The following is a 17748-nucleotide window of genomic DNA, read 5'->3' on the forward strand; positions in this document are numbered from 1 at the left end:
TCCACCCAGAGATGGACTGGGCCGGGGGGCAGGGAGGCAATTGTCCCCCGGGCTGATCTGATACCCGTAAAAAGGACGCACTCCTTGTGCCAGAAGTGATCAGCCATTAAATGTCCACTGTGGGGAAGATAAAAAAAAAAGACTGCACCGGGATCACAGGGAGGAATTGGGAAGAGAGAGGATCTTCCACTGTGACACAGAATGGAGCTGAAATGCCACCTGCTGTCAAACAAAGTTCAGCCTCCTTGACCGGCTCCTATGATAGACATCACACTGGTCCAACGCTGGGAAATGCAACTAGTGTGACAACTATTATAGGAGTTGGTCCAGGACGCGGGACTTTGTTTAACAGCGGCCGGCATATCAGCTCCAAGCTGTGCTAACAGCGGAAGATCCTCTCTCTGTGTGATCCGGCCGGCTCACCTCCCGATTCCTGCCTGTGTAGTATTTTCATCTTCGTTTCTCTTTATACAATTTTGCAAAAAAGGAAATTTTCTTCTTCAGTGATGTGCACTGATAAGGCGGCACTAATGGCCACTGATAAGGCGGCACTAATAGCCACTGATAAGGTGGCACTAATAGCCACTGATGAGGTGGCACTAATAAGGCATCACTGATATGCTGCACTGATGGGCACTGATACGCTGCATTGAACAGCACTGATAGACTGCATTGATAACCACTTATGAGGCTGCATCAGTTCCCTGATTATCAGTGTAACTGTCCCGATTATCGGCTTTCCTTTCCTCAGACAGTGACAGCGCTGAGGTAAGGAAATGCTGTTAACAGGCATTTGTTCACATGTGATCAGCTGTGACTGGACACAGTTGATCATATGGTAAAGAGTCAACCTCCTTGGCTCTTTACCCTGATCGGTGATGCGTCATATGATGTCCACCCAGAGGGACGAAAGGCCTGCCCGGCCATCAATCTGCTATAGACCGGGCAGGGAATGGTTAATGGCTGATCACTTTTCCATTTTATGCTAGAACTAGTGTTTACATTTTATCTGCTTATGTGCATAGATCATCAACCAATAGTATGTCCAGCTCCTGAGGTTTCTTCATAGTGGTATACTCCCCCACCAACCCAACAACTTTTCAATTTGCTTGATTAGCCTGATGCTGATTGGGTGGGTGGAGATCCCCATATATTATATATAGAATGCATTTCTCTGTCATTTTTATGCAGTGACCAAGGCTCTTCACCCGAAACACGTCTCCTCTTTTGTTTTCCTATATGTGTCAATAAATATTTCTTATGGATTCTAGTTGGAGATTTTTTTTGTTTTATTGTTCCTTTTAATGTAATACTGAAAGCACATTATCAGAAATGTTTCTAAACGTCTACATATAAAATGTATATTATATTAGTTCAAGTTCAAACAGCATAGCCCACAATCAAAATGGAGAATTGTCTTTCAGCGAGTGAATGACTGACGTAAGCACGCCTAGTGGTCCACAGGAGTTCTGCCAGTGTTTCATCAGATTAGGTGACCCATCAGAAGTGACGTTCCGTTGCGGCCATATTGCTACACCCCGCACTCGTCCGCAGTAAGAATACAGTGAGAAGGCGGCAAGCGGACATCTTGTTACACCCACCGGAGTTTTGCATTTCACACTTATTTCTAACAGTAAACTCAGTTTATAGAGTGAAGTTCAGTATTTTGAAATCTGTCACACTGTTTTGATGTTGATTTTAAAATCAGCGGTGTTGTCATATTTGCAAACCTGTGAGATCAGCAGGCTTGCTGATACTTTTAAAATTCAATATCTAAACAGTCAGACTTTTTTTTAAATACTGTATTTCACTATATAAGCTGAGATTACTGTTAAAAATAAGGGTGAAATGCAAGACTCCAGTGAGTGTGACAAGATGTCCGCTCACCGCCTTCTCCCTACTGCAAGTGAGTGCTGGGTTTTACAAGATGGCGGCGACGGGGCGTCACTTCTGTTACAAAATCTGACGAGTCACCTAATGTGGCGAAACATTAGTGTTCTATCAGAAAGCCACTACCCATCAGAAAATGCAACCTTAGCGATGTTCCGTCATGGCCATCTTGGTACATCCAGCACTCGTCCGCAGTAAGCCTACAGTCTGAAGTCGCCAAGCGGACATCTTTTTACACTAGGGTGACCAGACATCCCCAGTTTCAGGGGACAGTCCCCTGATTGAGGAAACTGTCCCCGGACCAAGTCTGTCCCTGGTTTTGTCCCTAGATTGGATTTAATAGGGGGCAGGGGCAATTTCAAAGACAATCAATGCAGAATTAAAATAAAAAAATTAGAATACACCCCCCGCTCCGCCGTGCATAGGGGGTTGTATTTTTTCCATTATCTGTGTCCCTTTCTGATGATCATGTGCTGGTCCAGGTTTGAGGGAATATTTCTTCAGTTTCGGGCGCATGCCCATTCAGCTTCGCTCACATGTTCTTCTGCCTTGGCTCAAATCCTGGCCAGCCACCTGCCTGTCTCCTTGCCTTCCCTGGCGGAGTGATCTTCCTCCGCTCCCCATCCAGTAGTAGCCGGGGCCCGAAGAGTAAGATTCGAGAGGCTGTGAGGCGGGCGGCGACAGGCAGAGAGTCGCTGATTGTTGCCATTACTAGTAAAGAAAAAATACGTCCCCGGATTTCATTTTAAAAATCTGGTCACCTTATTTTACACCCACAGGAGTCTTGCATTTCACACTTATTTTTACCAGTAAACTCAGCTTAAAGTGGAGGTTCACCCTATAAAACATTTCTAACATTATATCTAGCCCAGTTCTGCAAATAACATGACACTGACCTTTTTTTTTTTTCCCTGTAGATATCGTTTAGCCATAGAATTCACTGCAGCTTCCGGGTAGGGAATCCCGCGGAAGTGGGCGTTCCTACTGACATGCCAATCAATTGGCATGCTAAACGACGGTGCACACAGCACGTCACGACTTCCCGAAGGAAGCTCGAGTCGGCTCGGCTCTATTCGGCGCCGGTGGGTAGGGAAGTTGTGACACGCTGTGTGCGCCGTCGTTTAGCATGCCAATTGATTGGCATGTCAATAGGAACGCCCACTCCCGCGAGATTCCCTACCCGGAAGCCGCGGTGAATTCTATGGCTAAACGATATCTACAGGGGAAAAAAAAAAAGGTCAGTGTCATGTTATTTGCAGAACTGGGCTGGATATAATGTTAGACCTTTTTTATAGGGTGAACCTCCACTTTAAGTAGTGAAATTCAGTATTTAGAAATCTGTCAAACTGCTGATGTTCAATTTGAAAAGCAGCGGTGTTCTGTCAGATTAGCAAACCTGTGTGAGATAGGAAGGCTTACCGCTGCTTTTAAATTTCCACATTAAAACAGTCACACAGACTTCCAAATACTGTATTTGACTATATAAACCGAGTTCACTGGTAAAACTAAGTGTGTAATGCAAGACTTCCGTGGGTGTAAAAAGATGTCCGCTTGCCGACTTCTGACTTAGGAATACTGCGGACAGAGGGCGGGGTGTACCAAGATGGCCGCGCCGGAACGTCACTTCCGTTACATACTATGATAGGTGGCACTTTCTGATAGCACACCTGCTCTATGCGCCCGCTTTATCGCCCTGGAAACTGTGGCGTACTACGGCTACACCGGAAATATTGAAGGGGAGCTTTGGCCCCGCCCCTTCTCCCTCCCCACAATGCACGGCGGCTCGTTGTTCTTCCTTGCTGGATGTATGAGCGGTGTCTGTAGAGCTGGCTGATAGAGGAGGTACAGTATATAGTATGCGGGTGTTATAATATGGATGCTGATCAGTTCATCTCTATCAAGTCCTCCAATGAGATGCATTCAGGGCATGTGCATTGTGAGTGCTGCAGACCATATGTGACTGTGTGTATAAATCACTCACATCCTAAGGTGACACTTTCCCTTCTTTCCAGGGACAATGTGTGCTTTGTAAGGGATGTCCCTGGAATCCTTTCCCTTTAGAAATGTTCCTGGATTTATATATAAATCAGTGTTCATTTAGGGCTCGCGTACACCAAGGCTGAACACAAGGGCCCATAGTAGTGTTCACACCAGACAGGTAGGGCACAAATATTTTTACTTGCCTCATGGAACGTGACCGTGGCGCGCCCCAACCTGTTTTGGTGCATAGAACTGAGTGAGGTGTAATTTTGTGATATGTCAATAAAGTTACCAGAAAAAAACGTGAAATGCCTTGTTATAGCGCCCATACACAAAGTACAGCAGCCCACGTGTGTTTTCATTTGCAGACTGGTGTGAATGAGCCCCAAGCCCACATATATAACTGATCACATCTCTGCGTTCGTCACTTGAAGCTCCACAAGGTACATGAGTTTTTTTGTTTTTTTTTGTGGAGCGGTCTTGTGTATTTTTGGTCCCATGATATTAAAGCCTTTTTTTTTTATATATATAACCACTTCCTGGCCGTCCACCCGCCCGCCCACAATGTAATGTGGACAGTGTAGGCAAAGCGGCACACCCGTACTTTTGGGTTTAGGGCTCGCACATGCGTGCCACCCGCAGTAATTGTACACAGTGGGAGGCTGTCAAGAAGTCCCGGCCAATGATTCACGACCCGGACCTGCTGATCGGCTGTGTATATTCACAGCCCAGAGCTCTGTGTTGACAAACAGAATGCAAAGCAAAGATGAGAAAAAGATCTACTAGTAAAAAGCAGCACATGTTACACAGACCCATCTAACCCTTTGATCGCCCTAGATCAGGGGTGGCCAACCAGTGGCCCGCGGAGCCCTCTGATGTGGCCCGCGACCTCCTGCTCTGGAATGGTGGGTTGGCAAGCCCAGATCGCAGGTTGCCAACCCACCATACCACAGCATCAGTGTTGTGAATGAAGCTGGTGGTAGAGGAAGAAAGCGGCTGCGAAGTAGAGCCCCATAAGCCGCTGCTTCCTCTAAAGTCCTGGCTTTTGCCACAGGTGGACTCTATGGCAAAGTTCAGCTAACCTGCAGTATAGACACAGGTGCACTACGCTGCACCCACAGTGTGGGTAAACCGCAGCACATCAGTGTGAAAGCAGTGTTAGGCCCTTTTCACACAATCAGCCCAACCAAATGGGACCCTCAATTCACCACTATAGAGCGACAGATGTTTATGTCCGCCTACCTCCAATCCGAAAAACAGAAGGGAATTTGTCCCCTTTCATCTGGGCGGGTCAGAGGACCTATAGAGTAGTTGTGATCTGTCATCCGCCCGCTTCACTCATTGTGGCCCTCGACTGGTTACCAAGTTGCTTAAGTGGCCCTCGTTCTTCAAAAGGTTGGGCACCCCTGCCCTAGATGTTAACCGCCTCCTAGCCAGTATCGTTAGTACAGTGACGACATATACAGGGAGTGCAGAATTATTAGGCAAGTTGTATTTTTGAGGATTAATTTTATTTTTGAACAACAACCATATTCTCAATGAACCCAAAAAACTCATTTATATCAAAGATGAATATTTTTGGAAGTCGTTATTAGTTTGTTTTTAGTTTTAGCCATTTTAGGGGGATATCTGTGTGTGCAGGTGACTATTACTGTGCATAATTATTAGGCAACTTAACAAAAAAAAAATATATACCCATTTCAATTATTTATTTTTACCAGTGAAACCAATATAACATCTCAACATTCACAAATATACATTTCTGACATTCAAAAACAAAACAAAAACAAATCAGTGACCAATATAGCCACCTTTCTTTGCAAGGACACTCAAAAGCCTGCCATCCATGGATTCTGTCAGTGTTTTGATCTGTTCACCATCAACATTGCGTGCAGCAGCAACCACAGCCTCCCAGACACTGTTCAGTGAGGTGTACTGTTTTCCCTCCTTGTAAATCTCACATTTGATGATGGACCACAGGTTCTCAATGGGGTTCAGATCAGGTGAACAAGGAGGCCATGTCATTAGTTTTTCTTCTTTTATACCCTTTCTTGCCAGCCACGCTGTGGAGTACTTGGACGCGTGTGATGGAGCATTGTCCTGCATGAAAATCATGTTTTTCTTGAAGGATGCAGACTTCTTCCTGTACCACTGCTTTAAGAAGGTGTCTTCCAGAAACTGGCAGTAGGACTGGGAGTTGAGCTTGACTCCATCCTCAACCCGAAAAGGCCCCACAAGCTCATCTTTGATGATACCAGCCCAAACCAGTACTCCACCTCCACCTTGCTGGTGTCTGAGTCGGACTGGAGCTCTCTGCCCTTTACCAATCCAGCCACGGGCCCATCCATCTGGCCCATCAAGACTCACTCTCATTTCATCAGTCCATAAAACCTTAGAAAAATCATTCTTGAGATATTTCTTGGCCCAGTCTTGACGTTTCAGCTTGTGTGTCTTGTTCAGTGGTGGTCATCTTTCAGCCTTTCTTACCTTGGCCATGTCTCTGAGTATTGCACACCTTGTGCTTTTGGGCACTCCAGTGATGTTGCAGCTCTGAAATATGGCCAAACTGGTGGCAAGTGGCATCTTGGCAGCTGCACGCTTGACTTTTCTCAGTTCATGGGCAGTTATTTTGCGCCTTGGTTTTTCCACATGCTTCTTGCGACCCTGTTGACTATTTTGATGAAACGCTTGATTGTTCGATGATCACGCTTCAGAAGCTTTGCAATTTTAAGAGTGCTGCATCCCTCTGCAAGATATCTCACTATTTTTGACTTTTCTGAGCCTGTCAAGTCCTTCTTTTGACCCATTTTGCCAAAGGAAAGGAAGTTGCCTAATAATTATGCACACCTGATATAGAGTGTTGATGTCATTAGACCACACCCCTTCTCATTACAGAGATGCACATCACCTAATATGCTTAATTGGTAGTAGGCTTTCGAGCCTATACAGCTTGGAGTAAGACAGTGTTTCTCAATTCCAGTCCTCAGGCCCCCCCAACAGGTCAGGTTTTCAGGATCTCCATTATTTTGCACAGGTGATTTGATCAGTTTCACTGCCTTAGTAATCACCACAGCCTTTTCATCTGAGGGAAATCCTGAAAACCTGACCTGTTGGGGGGGCCTGAGGACTGGAATTGAGAAACACTGGAGTAAGACAACATGCATAAAGAGGATGATGTGGTCAAAATACTCATTTGCCTAATAATTCTGCACTCCCTGTATTATTATCCCTGTATTAAAGTGGTTGTAAACCCTTTACAACCACGTTAACCTACAGGTAAGCCTGGATTAAGGCTTATGCCCGTACACACGATCGGAATTTCCGATGGAAAATGTCCGATGGACTATATCCATCTGATTTTCCGATCGCGTGTAGCCCCATCAGTTTTTGTCATCGGAAAGCCCGATGAATTTCATCGGAGTTTAGATATAGAACATGTTCTATTTTTTTTCGATGAAATTCCGATGTGATTTGGCCGGGCAAAAGCCAGATCGTGTGTACGCGGCATTACCTGTAGGTGCTTGAAATATCTCCCAGAGAGATCTAGGAGATATTTGCATATCGCCGTACGGCGATTTTTCCTGTGCATGCGCCGGAGTTAGAAAGGGCACGCTGTACCGTTTCTATCTTGGGTCATGCCGTTAAAGGCGGATCCCGCAACTCCGGACAGTCTCAGCCCCGGAGGGAAGAGGGGTGGAGAATGGACGCTCGCTACTAGCGAGGAAGACGGGGACATTGCGGGCTTCTCCTGCAGGTAAGTGTCACATAATGGGCTACTATGCCATGCATAGTAGCTCATTATGCTTTACCTTTGCAGGGAAACAAAGAGGAAGTAACACCCATCGGGGTTTACTTCCTCTTTGATGGCCGGTACTCATTCCCCCCCCATTGTGAGATTGCCCACCGCACTTACAAGTCACTGATAGGGCCTGACAAATTATGGCATAAACCACTTGAGGGCCCATTAAAATATATGTGAACCCTTACCTTTTAAAACTGGGTTAAGCCAAAACTTTTTGCAAGTAGAGCATTGTTAAAACCCCACCATACTTCTTTTTTTTGTCATATATGTTCCACTGAGGATTTTTGCCTTTTATTTGCTGTGCCTTAGACACTGTCACGAAAGGAGATTCCGCAGTCCTGTCAATGTCAGGGGAATTCAGCCCCAGCGCGTGCGCATTGGCGCGCCTTTGCGCGCGAATGCGCGCGTTAGTGTGCGCGGCGCGGGAGTGCGCGCGCCCGCTGACGGCGTTTGGCGCCAAGGAAACGCTATTTAAACTGGTCAGTCCCTCACCATCTTGCTGACCAGTCTACAGCGTTTACCTGAGAACCTGCATCTGCTACCTATTGATTCATCTGTTTACCTGACCCGGCTTTCCTTGACCTTCCTTGTCTGCAACCCGCCTTTGACCCCGGCTTCTTCTGACCACGGCTCTGCTCAATCCCTGGCTTGTCGCTGCCCGCCCGTATTACTGACCCGGCTTGGACTACCACGATTCTCTGGACTTTCCTTGTTACCTGAACCACTTACCGGTGACCCGACCGGCTTACTTACCTGCCCGATCTCTGTACCTACAAGTGCCATACTACCGTCTTGTCTGCTGCTTAAGTGCCCTGCCTGAACCAGCATACCTACCGGCTACCATTCCTGGACCACTACTCAGCTTTACCACCAGGCACTTGTGTCCCTCCGGACCCTTGACCCTCTGTCCATTCTACCAGTAGGTCTTGGGTCGGAGGCTTACGAGAGGCCGCTCCCTGCACGTTGGGCTCTATAACCAGGTACGTGACAGACACAACATTGTTTCCACTAGGGGCATGTGCCCGCTGCTCCCCGCTGGAGCTCATGCAATATACGCTTATTGCGATAAATGTTTTTTTTTTTGTTTACCAAAAATATGTAGAAGATTACATATTTGCCTAAACTGAGGGAAGAAAAAAACGTGGGATATTGTTTTTAGCGCAAAAAATAAAACCGCATCGGTGATCAAATGCCAACAAAAGAAAGCTGTATTTGTGAGAAAAAAGGATGTTAATTTTGCGTACAGCGTCACGCAATTGTCAGTTAAAATGACGCAGTGGCGAATCACAAAAAGTGCTCTGGTCAGGAAGGGGGGTAAATCCTTCACGGGGTTTAAGTTAAAGGAGTTCTCTGACCTAAAAGTTTTAACCCCCGCTGTGCCCGGGCTGTAAAAAAATAGAAAATAAACTGTCACTTACCTGCCTACGATCCCCCGTTGTTCCGATATCGCCGTCCCGTTCTCCGGTCCCGGTCTCTTCCGCTTCCTGTGTGTCGGTGACTCATAGTGCGCTCAGCCTATCAGTGGCCGCGACGGGACATTGCTGCGGCCGCTGATAGGCTGAGCGCACTATGAGTCACCGACACACAGGAAGCGGAAGGGGCCCGGGACCGGAGAACGGGACGGCGATATCGGAACAACGGGGGATCGTAGGCAGGTAAGTGACAGTTTATTTTCTATTTTTTTACAGCCCGGGCACAGCGGGGGTTAAAACTTTTAGGTCAGAGAACTCCTTTAAGCCCCTGTTTACATCTATGCAGCTTCAAAGTCACGTGGCTTTGACAGCCGACTAGGGGTGCAACGGATCAAAAAACTCACGGTTCGGATTGTTCCTCGAAACAGATCATCTTTCAGATCACCACTATATATATATATATATATATATATATATATATATATATATATATATATATATATATATATATATATATATATATATATATCCACATCATCTCACTGTAATGTCCACGTCATCTCCCCCGTCAGCACGCCACTCTGGGGAGCTCACCTAGGCCACCGGGTGTACCAAGATGGCCGAAGCCGCCGCCGCTCCTATGGCCGCAATTCGCAGATCGCGTGGTGTGCCGATCACAATGCGGTGACCCATTCGGATCACGGATCAATGATGAACCGTTGCACCCTTACAGCCGACTACCCTGTGCGGCTGAAGTCAATTCAGGTCGCAAAAAAATAGAACCCTTTTTCAAATTTTTCTAATTTGCTGCGACTTGACTCGCACCAATTAGAACCGTTCAATTCCCGTTAATGTGGTGCGACTTTTAATGCAACTTTTTAACTCTCAAGACTCGTGACACTGGCATGGTTGTCCTGATTGGAATATTTCCTTTTAAATTTCTGTTCTGATATCAACTCAAAATTTTGGATGTCTTTCTTTTTTTTTTTTTTTTTTTTTCAGGCCTGGTGACAATGGGCAAAGTTTAGTATACGTATTGGGGGTTATTTACGAAAGGCAAATCCACTTTACGCTACAACGTGCACTTGAAATTGCACTGAAAGTGCAGTCACTGTAAATGGGGGGTAGATCTGAAATGAGGGGAAGCCCTGCTGATTTTATTATCCAATCATGTGCAAGCTAAAATGATTTTATTTTCCTTGCATGTCCCCCTCTGCTCTACAGCAACTGCACCTCCAAGTGCAATTTCAAGTGAGCTTTGCACTTGTAGTGCAAAGTGAATTTCCCTTTTCGTAAATCGCCCAGATTGTGTAGGATATGGCCTAAATTGATATGTGCTGTTCATAAAATATTTTTATTTATCAATCAACAGGAAAGTGAATACTATGGCAGCTGCTACCATAGTGCACGATACCTCGGAAGCTGTCGTGCTATGCGAGTCACATGGGCTGTACCTAAAGCCCATCTCCAAGATTGTCATCAGAGTGGCACTGCCTCAGCTAAAGCAACCTGGAAAATCCATCTCAAACTGGGAAGTGATGGAGCGTCTTAAAGGCATGGTGACTAACCACCAATTTTCCACTTTACGAATCTCCAAAAGCACCATGGACTTCATCCGCTTTGAAGGGGAAGTAGAGAATAAGGGATTGGTGAAGGCTTTTATAAGTGCTCTGGATGGTAAGAGTATAAAACTGAGTGGGTTCTCCGACATCTTGAAAGTCAGAGCTGCCGAGTATAAAATCGATTTCCCCTCCAGACACGACTGGGACTCTTTCTTCCGTGATGCAGGAGATATGAATGAAAATCAGCCAGGAGAGAGACCAGATACAATCTATTTGGAAGGCCTTCCATGCAAGTGGTTTGCTGTTAAAGACTGTGGCTCTGAAAAGCCAAGTGAAGAAGTACTCATAAAGGTCTTCAGCCTCTTTGGAGAAATCAGGAATGTAGACATCCCCATGCTTGACCCTTACAGAGAAGAAATGACGGGTAGAAGCTTTCATACGTTCAGTTTTGGAGGACACTTAAACTTTGAAGCTTATGTACAGTACAAGGAGTATATGGGCTTTATAAAGGCCATGAATGTTTTGCGTGGCATGAAGCTAATGTATAAAGGGGATGATGGCAAAGCTATTGATTGTAATATAAAGGTGAGTTTTCTAAGCACGACAGCAGGCTTTGCTTGTTCACACAAGTAATCTTGGTAAACATATACAATTGAAAAATGTAGATGTCTGTGTACAGCAGTGTTAATTTAGTCGAGGAAAATATTTTTGTCTAACATTTTCACAATTTTAGTTGACTAAAACTAAAATGTAATTTTTGTCAAGGCACACTAAAACGAAATTGAAATTTGATGTCAAAGCACTGCACTACTTCGTAAGAATAAGTAGGGGCATCTACTAAGCTGCTGAAAGGGACAAAAAAATTATTTTTCCTATTATTCAATGTTGGTAATGTGCAATGGCATTACATCCGATAGAGTTTACAGTGTTTTTGTTTTCAAGTTGCACTTCTGTTTGTCAAAAAGCATAATTTTAATAATGACGTTATATATCACAACGGCTAAATCTGTGTCTGTAGTGCATGTTCAAACCTTAAAGTGACACTAAAGGTTCACTTAAAAAAAATAATAATAAACATGTCATACTTGCCACCATTGTGCAGTTCGTTTTGCACAGAGTTGCCCCAATCATCCTCTTCTGGGGTCCCACGGTGGCTCTCGCGGCTCCTCCCTGCAATAGATAACCCCATCTGGGAAGCTCTCTCCTGAGGGGGGGTTACCTTGCGGGTGCGCTCCCGTGGCATATAGTCGGCGTCCATAGCCCTGCCGAGTGTATGACTGGGGTAGGAGGACCAGGCCCTGGCGCCTGCGTCAGTGGATTTGATTGATGGCAGCGGGAGCCAATGGCTGCGTTGCTATCAATCTATCCAATGAAGAGCCGAGAAGCAGTGGAGAGAGCGACGCGGGATCACGCCCACTGAAATTCGGGATTCGGGTAAGTAAGACAGGGGGGCTGGGGGCCGGACAGTGCAAGGTGTTTCTCTTCTGTTCATGGACGGACACAGCAGCAATTGACCTTGGGGTATTATCCTTCCTTTTAGGAGATTGACTAGGCAGAAATCAGCACTTTAAGTGTTCATACAGCACAGTACCTCCCAGGGGGGCGGATCCCCCGGATACATCCCTCATGCAGCCCCAGTTTTTTCTGCCTAGTGACAGGAGATGACACGGCCCTTCTGGGCCCATGTGCTCTAGAGGATTTTTTTTTTTTTTTTTTTCGCTTTTTGTTTTATTTTTTCCTGCATTTTTGGATCCTGGGATCTACAATCAACTGCCGACTGGGTGACAGGCTGGATCCTCGATCCTTGTAGTCCCCCCATGTTCAGCCATCGAGCGTGTGCCGGCCTTTAGCTATGCGCTGGGCCGTCCACGTCATGCCCCGTTGCTCCATGGGTGGACGGTGAGCTATACGCTCCAGGGCACACATATGACCGGTCTCTATGGCCGTGTCACAGTGCGCTGGGCCAACATCCATGCTGTAACTGCGCGGACGTTGGTTCTGTCTGGAATGCCTCCTGTCGGTGGTCGCAGGATGGGTAAGTAGCATTCCCCTTGCTGTGGCATGGTGGTTCGGCTGGTGCATTCCTGGGGAGGTTGATCGGGGGTCCGCCCTACTTTACTCTCTCCCTCCTTCCCCATATCTTGGGTGGTCGGCCGTGAGGTTAGGGGTCCGCCTGGGGGGCTCCGTCCGGTGGCTGGGGGCTGCGGCTGCTGTTGGGGGGTGCTAGGTGTTTTTTTTTTTTTTTTTTTGCTGCCGTGTGTGCTGGGGGGCCCTACAGGGGTCCTGCATGTTGGCTGTTGTTTTAAAGTGTGTTTGGCGCCGTTTTTGTGTTTTACAATGTGCTCGGCCGCCATTTTGCCGGTGACGGCTGCTTTTAAAAACGATCGGCGCCCATTTTCTTGTAGCCCGCATGCAAAATTTTGCATGTCGGCGGCCATTTTGGATGAGAGTTTTGCCTCTAGCGGCCAGAATAACAGCGCGAACGGCTACAGCACACTTCCTTAATGACGGGACAGCGCTCTGGGCAGTCACAGCAGCAGTACAGCCTGGTCGGGTGGTGAGTCCTCTGGGGGGTTCCCTGCTCTCTGTTGAGGCCGGGAGGGTGGCATGTGGGTCTTGCCTTGCAGTACAAGGGTGGCAGTGGGTCAGCATGGCGTCTGAACCGGAGGCTTCTCCCCCAGACATGAGGTGTTTTTTGCCAGGATTGAAGCGGCGAGTGGCCAGAAGGGGGGTAAAAAGCGCCCCCTCCCTCCGCCTTCTTCTGGGGATGTCTCTGACACGGAATCGGGCCCTGCTACTGCGTCCGGCCCTGGTTCTGTAATGTCAGAAGATGCAGGCCTAGCCCACACGGACAGTGAGGATGACTCTGCATCAGGGTCAGCGCATGATAAGGCGTTTGTTGGAGCTCTTATCACTGCGGTGCGGGATACTCAAAAACTTGAGGATTCGGCGAAGACCTCAGAGATTCCGGTCCCTTTTGGGTCCTGCAAGCCGCCCCGCGAAAGTGTTTCCTTGTGTTCCATATCTGGACAAAATATTGTACAAGGAATGGGATCGGCCGCAGAAAGTTTTTTCTGTTCCAAAATACTTTGCGGTCCGTGACCCTTTTGAGGAGGATTTCCTAAAAAAGTGGGTCTCTCCTCCGTCAGTGGACCCCCCCCCACTGCCACGGAGGTAAGAGCACTCTGCTCCCACAGTTGGGTAAAGGTAAGGAGCCTCGCCGTAAGCAGGGGCCCTCCTTTACCGCCCCCAAGTGTTTTTTTTTTCGCCCGGTGCGGCAGGAAAAGGTTTCCAGGGTGCCAAGGCGCCCGCTGAAGGGCAGAAGCCCATGGTACCGCAAGCCCAACAAGCCTGCGGACAAGCCTGCTTCCGCATGAAGGTCTGCCCCGCCCGTATCTCGGGTGGGGGGCCGGCTTTGGGAATTCGCGGCTCGGTGGAGGTCTCTTCTTTCCGTCCGATGGATTTGCGAAGTAGTTTCCTCAGGGTACAAGATAGTTTCTCTCTTGTCCACCAAACAGATTTTTCCCTTCAGCTTCCTCCGGATCGTCGGGGGGCCCTGTCAGGGGCTGTTCAGGAGTTGCTGGTCAGGGGAGTGATTGTGCCAGTACCCTCAGTGGAACAGTTTCAGGGGTTTTACTCCAATCTGTTTGTAGTACCCGAGAAGGAAGGGGTCCGTCCGATCCTGAATCTCAAGGCCCTCAACTGTTTTGTCAAGGTGCAAAAGTTCAAGATGGAGTTGGTTCGCTCGGTAGTGGCGGCACTCCATCAGGGGGATTTTCTGGCATCCTTGGATATCAAGGACGCGTACCTGCATATCCCCGTGTGCGCAAATCACCAGAGATTTCTGCGGTCGGGGAGGACCACTTTCAATTTGTTGCCCTCCCTTTCGGCCTGGCCTTGGCACCACAGGTTTTCACCAAGGTGCTCGCTCCGATTCTGGCCCTGCTGAGGCAGCGCGGAATCGCTATTGTAGGATACCTGGACGAGCTTCTTCAAGCTCAGAGTTAGAAGAGGATGTGTCTATCACTTGCCAGACCCTCCGGGAATTTGGTTGGCTACTGAATGTCCAGAAGTCAGTGTTGGTGCCATCTCAACGGCTGGAATATCTGGGGTTGGTCCTGGATTATTCGGAGGCGAGAGTTTTCCTTCCAATGGAAAAATTAGACTATCTGCGGTGCAGCGGTTAGCGACCCAGAAGTGGTCGTCGCTTTTGCATGAGGGTCCTGGGTCTGAAGGTGGCCTCTTTCGAGGCGGTTCTGTATGCTCAATTCCACACTCGCGTGTTACAGAAAGAGATTCTGTCACGTTGGGACAAGCTCCCTTCATCTCTGGATTACCAGATCCGGGTGAGCCATCTGGTCAGGTCCTCCCTAGTGTGGTGGCTGACATCGCCGATGCTTTGGACCGCCAAGGGGCGCTGGACTCAGGAGTAGTCCCGCCTACCGATCAATGTCCTGGAGCTCCGGGCGATCAAGCTGTGCCTCTCCAAGTGGTCCCTGGGTCTGCAGGACCGTCCGGTCAGGATCCAGTCCAACGCCACGGCCGTGGCGTATGTCAATAATCAATGGGGCACACGGAGCTCGGCTGCAGCGACGGAAGTCGCGTACATCCTCCGGTGGGCCGAAAGGTACGTCCTGGCTCTGTCGGCCGTGTACATTCCGGGGGTGCAGAACTGGCAGGCCGACTACCTAAGTCGCCAAACGCTACACCAAGGAGAATGGTCGCTACACCCAGAAGTGTTTCAGAGTCTTTGCCAAAGATGGGGCACTCCGGACGTGGATCTTCTGGTGCCCCGTCTCAATCGGAAGGTATCACGGTTTGTGGCCAGGTCAAGAGACCCGTGGGTGGACGCGTTGGTGGCACCCTGGGGTCACGATCGCCTAATCTACGCCTTTCCTCCCCTGAAGCTTCTCCCTCGCCTGCTGCGCCGAGTGGATACCAACAATCCTGATCGCCCCGGATTGACCGCGCCGTCCCTGGTACACGGACCTGGTGCGACATCCCTTGGCGTCTACCCCTGAGAGAAGATCTTCTGTCGCAGGGTTCTGTCGCAGGGTCCTATCTCTCACCCTGCTTTACAGTCGCTGGCTTTAACGGCATGGCTGTTGAGAGCCAGGTGCTGAAGGACCGAGGCCTGTCGGACTCTGTGATTTCTACCATGCTACGGGCATGGAAGTCTACTTCACGGAAGATTTACCATCGTACGTGGAAGGCCTACCTCTCCATGTGTGAGGAGATGAATTGGCACCCCCTGTACATACGTGATGTCCCGGATTCTGCTGTTCTTACAGCGTGGAGTGGATCAGGCTCTCGCCTTAAGTACTGTTAAGGGTCAGATTTCGGCCTTGGCTGTTTACTTTCAGCGACCCTTGGCGGCGCACTCTCTGGTGCGTACGTTTGTGCAGGGGGTTCGGCATGTGGCCCCTCCTGTGCGTCCTCCACTGCCTCCATGGGAATTTAATTTAGTCCCCTCGGTGCTTCAAGAGTCTCCGTTTTGAGGACATTCGGAAAATTCCTTTGTTGACTCTGTCCGAGAAGGTGGTTTTTCTGGTGGCAATTGCTTCGGTAAGATAAGTCTCTGAACTAGCGGCCTTGTCTTGCAAGGCCCCTTGGTCATCCACAAGGATAAGTTGGTGCTGCGGCCGCAGCCGTGATTCCTTCCAAAGGTTGTTTCGGCTTTTCACATTAATGAGTACATTGTTCTTCCATCCTTATGTCCTCGGCCGAAGAACCCGAAGGAAGCCACATTACATTCCTTGAACGTGGTTCGAGCCCTACGGGTGTACTTGTCTGCTACGGCTCAGTTTCGGAGGTCAGATTCACTGTTCGTGTCGGTGACTGGTCCTAAGAAGGGTCTGGCGGTCTTGTCGGCCACCATTTCTAGGTGAATCCGACAGGTCGTGCTTCAGGCCTATGCCCTAAAGAGGCGGACGCCCCCCTTTCAGGTTGCGGCGCATTCAACCCGGGCGATTGGTGCCTCTTGGACTTTCCGTCAACAAGCGTCTGTTTTACAGGTGTGTAAGGCAGCGACCTGGTCGTCAATCCACACCTTCTCAAAGTTTTACAAGGTGGATATGAGTGCATCTTCGGATGCCTCCTTTTGGCCGCAAGGTTTTACAGGAGGCTGTTTAAGGTTGAAGTTCCTCCGTTGAGGAACTCTGGTTTGTTTGGGGTGAAGTTTGGTTTGCTGTGTTTTTTTTTTTTCCCACCCCTCGAAAAAATTTACACTGCTTGGTGAGGTTCCTAAGGTCAATTGCTGCTGTGTCCGTCCATGAACGGAAGAGAAAATAGGATTATTGTACTCACCGTAAAATCCATTTCTCTGAGTTCATGGACGGACACGGCACCCTCCCCTCCTTTGTTTGTACTGCTTGTTACAAACTGGGGCTGCATGAGGCAGAGTGAGGGATGTACCCGGGGGATCCACCCCCTGGGAGGTACTGTGCTGTATGAAGTGTTTTAACATTTAAAGTGCTGATTTCTGCCTAGTCAATCTCCTAAAAGGAAGGACAATTTCCTAAGGTCAGTTTCTGCTGTGTCCGTCCATGAACTCAGAAATGGATTTTACGGTGAGTACAAAGATCCTATTTTTTTTTCACCTTAATGCATTAAGGTGAAAAAACAGAGGTTTACAACCCCTTTTTAAAGTTTTTTTTTTTTTTTTTTTTTTTTTTTTTTTGTTTTTTTATCTTAATGCATTCTATGCATTAAGATAATAAACCTTCTGTGTGTATCAGCCTCCCTAATACTTTCCTGAACCCCCATCTCTATCCAGCGATGTGCATGAGTGCCTCGGCTGTCCTGGCCACTTCTCTCCTGATTGTCTGAGGCACAGCTGTGGCACCCTTGGCTCCTCCCACTGATGTCAATCAAAGTTAGTTAGCCAATCAGGAGAGAGAGGGGGCAGAGTTTAACCATGGCTCTGTGTCTGAATGGACACAAGGAGCCACGGCTCGGGTGGTCCTATAGCAAGCTGTGGGATGTGTGGGCACTGGACAGGAGGGAGGGATCGGGAGCACCGAAGAGGGACCCGGCAAAAGGAGGATCGGGGCTACCCGGTGCAAAACCATTTCACAGTGCAGGAAAGTGTAACATATTTGTT

General features: G+C 48.2%; 1 protein-coding gene across 1 annotated transcript in view; it reads left to right on the top strand.

Annotated features, from left to right (window-relative positions):
• Positions 1-3567: 3567 nt before the first annotated feature.
• The window catches only part of AKAP17A (A-kinase anchoring protein 17A), a 36928-nt gene continuing 22747 nt past the window's right edge, over positions 3568-17748 (top strand). Inside the window, exons 1-2 of the mRNA XM_040338189.1 lie at positions 3568-3732; positions 10457-11231. Coding sequence (XP_040194123.1) covers positions 10470-11231 — 762 coding nt within the window. The 5' untranslated portion in view covers positions 3568-3732; positions 10457-10469. The remainder of the gene's footprint in view (positions 3733-10456; positions 11232-17748) is intronic.

The sequence above is a fragment of the Rana temporaria genome, chromosome 2 (genome assembly GCF_905171775.1).
Source record: "Rana temporaria chromosome 2, aRanTem1.1, whole genome shotgun sequence".
Taxonomy (NCBI): Eukaryota; Metazoa; Chordata; class Amphibia; order Anura; family Ranidae; genus Rana; species Rana temporaria.